This window comes from Pundamilia nyererei, unplaced genomic scaffold (genome assembly GCF_000239375.1).
Source record: "Pundamilia nyererei isolate P.nyererei 1_Seehausen unplaced genomic scaffold, PunNye1.0 scaffold00124, whole genome shotgun sequence".
Taxonomy (NCBI): domain Eukaryota; kingdom Metazoa; phylum Chordata; class Actinopteri; order Cichliformes; family Cichlidae; genus Pundamilia; species Pundamilia nyererei.
This window is the reverse complement of record NW_005187525.1, coordinates 817,176-821,238: the sequence shown is the minus strand read 5'-3', so window position 1 is coordinate 821,238 and position 4,063 is coordinate 817,176. Positions and strand designations below refer to the sequence as shown.

Sequence of the window (4,063 nt, the reverse complement as noted above, 5' to 3'; positions counted from 1 at the left end):
CCCTGGCCATCCACGTGATGTAAAAGAAAATGTGACTCATCATATTAGCCTACCTTCTTCCATCGCTCATGTGTCCATTGCTGGTGTTTTCAGTGGTGCACAGAGGTCAGCATGAGCATCCTGACTGGTCTGCAGCCACATGTGCAACACACTGTGATACGCTGTGTATTCTGACATCTTTCTGTCAGAACCAGAATCAACTTTTTTCAGCAATTTGACTGATAGTATCTCATCTGTTGAGTCAGACCACAAGGGCCAGTCTTCACTGCCCACGAGCATCAGTGAGCCTTGGCCATCAATGATCTTTGGACTACTTGAACACTGCATACACAGCTTGAGTTGTCTCAAGCCGCTTCATAATGTAAGGTAAAGACGTACAGTATAACAGAGAGATTTAGTTGTCCACTCTGAAAAAGGACTCTTTTAACAGGAAATGGCAGAATCAGGCTCAGCAAGCGACAGCCATCTACTACAAACAAACAACAAGCGGGACAAAAAACGAACTACAGAACAAATACATGAGTGAAAAGAGAGGCATGCAGACAAATACACACCAACTTCATCTAGATTTGGACATATTACACAGTTTGTACATTATTGGTGGAAATCCAGAGGATTTGCTGCTGTCTGACACATATTTCTTCACTTATATTAGTTTCATAGTGAGCGTATTGATATTGTTTGTTTTTCTGAAGCAGACCATCTACTTGCTGCTTGCTGTGTGATTGATATTTTAAATTCTGTTGGTTGTATTTCAAAGATATATATTCCAAGCACCATCTGATACACACTGTTTCCCTCTTATTTTCCCTGCCGCTGGTTTCCCCTGAACAGTCATTCACGATGTTAAATGTGTTTTTGCTGCTGTGAATATACTATCATCACTGTTTCTTTGTGGACTTGCTCCTAGCACTCCTCAGAGCACTTCCTGGAGATCAAACTGGAGTCCTACAACACCCGCCACTTCCACATCAAGAAGGACGTTGCCTTTACTGAGGTAACCTCTCTCAGACACACCTGAAGAATGGCTCTAATGATCTAGTTACCGAGAGTTTGATTGAACCTGTATCTACTTTTGTTAAACCTCATCACTCAGAATGTTTTTATTTAGAGATACAAAGAAGGACAACAAACATCTTCTGAGCTTTTGTGTGGAAAGTTCCAGCAGTGTTGCTGACTTGAAGTGCCGCATGTAGTGAGTCAGACTGCAGGTCAAGGAGTTCAAGCCGAACATCACTGGATTATTTATCTACACTGCAAGTAAAGGGAGATTAAACCATGTGGCTTTCACTTCGAATGTTTGAAGGCAAATCACCTTGAAACTCATCTTGCAGGGAGTGGATGAGCAGGAGCTGAGACGATCAGCTGATGAGACAGAGTGAGAAAGTTGCTCTCTTTCTCATGAAAGCCTTCAGGCTGTATGTTTCATGTGCAAATAGGCCCTTGCATTGCAGTTTGGTTTTAAGTTCATTTGTTAGTACAGCAAGCACGATCAGCCTCCCGTTCTGCACCTGAGAGCTTCGTCTGGAGTTTCTTTCTTTTCACAAAACTCTTGAACTCCTGCGCTCAGGTCCCAGACTCTGCCTCAGCCACCTGACAGCTGTGTGCTCGGCTGTCACCGTGTTCAGCCTCATGCTCCTCCAAAGTGCAACAAACTGAGATTCAGAGCACATGGCCTGATGAAGTAACTCATTAAATTCATATCTAATTGAAGTAGAATTACACACAGACAGAGAGAAGAAGATGTGGGTCCACATCAGGTGATTAGGCGTTAATAATGTGATTGGATGTCCCTGTGTGTGGTTAGATGTCAGAAGATGTGACATCCAGTGTGAGAGTGGGCAGAAAGGGTGAGCAGGTACAAAAGGAGATGAGCTTTTCCCCTTTTGTCTTCTGTGAGATGAGCAGTTCTAAAGGTTGGATCTAAAGAGTGAACGCTTTCCTGCACGCCCAGCTGCACACGAGCTTAGACAAACCCATTTTGATTTCCACCTGGCTTCTTCAGGTACATATTACCAGTTCATTTAAAGCTGCAGATGGTAATCCTTTGCTAAACTATGTAAGGTTGGCTTTCAAAGGTGGGCAAACCTTCCTCTATCACTTCTTGGTAGGAAATGAATAATCTACCCATATTTCTCTGTGGTTTTCAGTGCATCCCTCTGTTTTTACCTAAATCCTTTTTCAAATCTGTGAATCGAATGATTTCATCATTTATTTGGGCAAACAAAACCCCCAGGATTAGTATGACCTCACTACAACAGGGTAGGCTCAGTGGTGGTCTCGCTCTTCAAAAGTTTACTTACTGGCTGAATGATCTTCAGGCTACTTGGTGTTGCCCTGAGGCCTAATCGTGTCTCTCTGCCTCACCTTCTTACACCTTCAGCACTATTATTTTCATCCCTCCCTGTTTCCCTGTTACAGTTTACAGACAACCCTGTTCTAATTGCCTCTCTAAAAATATGGGATTAATTCTGGCATCACTTCAGTTCAGCCTCTGCTCTGGCCCCAATCTGTAGCAACCACCTCCTCCCCCCTCCCTGGTGGACTCGTCCTTCTGTAAATGGGCAAAAAACGGTATTAAATGTTTTTTTAAAGATAACACTTTCCTCAGCTTTAGTGACCTGACTTCTTTGTACGATTTGCCCTCGTGTCATTTGTTCCGCTATTTTCAAAGACATGTGCATCTTCTGTCTGGCCCGAGTTTCCAAGTCATGCCCCCAATCATTGGTAGGAAGACTTATTTGAGCTAAAGCCTCACCATAAGGCTCTTATATCACAAATATATACTTTCATTACGGCATCGGGCAATTATTCAACCCAAAAATTTGCTTCCAGTTGGGAACAGGATTTGGGTCTTAAGTTTGTGGAAGATTACTGGGACAAAGTCACTGACATAATTCATACCTCATCCTCGTGTGCAAGACTCTGCCTTATTCAGTTTACGACGGTATACAGATTACACTTCTCAAGATGTAGACTAGACCTAAAATACATCCCGGTATTCCTGACCTGTGCAACAGATGCAACACCGCCCCCTGTGGTTTAACTCGTTTTTTACCTGCCCAACACTTCAGTTATACTGCACTTTTTATTTTAAAGTGCTCTCTCATGTTTCGAGTGTTTCTGAAGATTCCACCCTAAACCTTCATCGTTAGCAGCTGGATGTCATCGCTTTCCCTTTATTGCTGGCACGGCGTGGAATTTTGCTGTCTTGGAAAACTCCTCACCCTCCTGCCTGATCACGTTGGCTGGAACATGTTATGTTCTGATATGTCAAATTACATGTAAAAAGTCTATAAATAAAGAGGGAAACAAATGTTTCCAGCAGGGACGCCAGAGGAATCATTTATTTGCGTTTCTGTAAAAAAGCAGCATAGATTGTGCAACTCCGCTCTGTAAGAGTTTTATTTCCTTTTACTTATTCTGATAGGCTGTATAACTCTGGTGCTCTGTGATGTCACATCCTTAAAGTGATCATTTGAATACAGTCACCTCAATGTGTTTTATATTGTAAGGTAAACCATACAGTAGAAACCCCAACAATCAGCCCCCTCATGGGGGAGCAGATCCAGGCTCAGGGAGGGACAGTCATGTTCTGCGATAGTTTGGGGGTTAGGGGGGAAAAGAGCAGAGAGACAAAGAGAGACACATATTAAAGACTAATAATGTAATGTACGGAGCGGTATATGCTTATGGAGTCAAAAGAGAAAGGTGAAAAAGAAATTATTGGCTTGACACATCTCGGAGCTGCAGTGTGATTGGCTGCCTCTGTTGTGACAGGTAAATGGCAAGACGTTGCACCAACCTGAAGATGGAGTGCACCTGACAGTAATTGATGGCCATGATGGGAAGGTGGTGGACACGAAAGGCTTCAGGAATTCCATCCTCCAGGGAATTCCTGCAGAGATAGACAACTACATCAGTGGACTGAGAGACAAGTAAGAAACTCTCTCCACCTACACTGACAAACACCCTGAGGTACATTGCTGTTTCATGTTCTGATAGACTGTGTCCTTTGGGACATAAAAGGACCTCCAAAAATTGATTTACATTGACATTGTGT

The 4,063-nt window shown here is 43.0% G+C and overlaps 1 protein-coding gene across 1 annotated transcript in view; it reads left to right on the top strand.

Moving 5' to 3' along the window:
• Positions 1–3,942, top strand: part of cemip (cell migration inducing hyaluronidase 1) — a 132,853-nt gene extending 128,911 nt beyond the window's left edge. The window contains exons 25-26 of the mRNA XM_005742891.1: positions 911–997; positions 3,781–3,942. Of these exons, the coding sequence (XP_005742948.1) occupies positions 911–997; positions 3,781–3,942 (249 nt within the window). The remainder of the gene's footprint in view (positions 1–910; positions 998–3,780) is intronic.
• Positions 3,943–4,063: the final 121 nt, after the last annotated feature.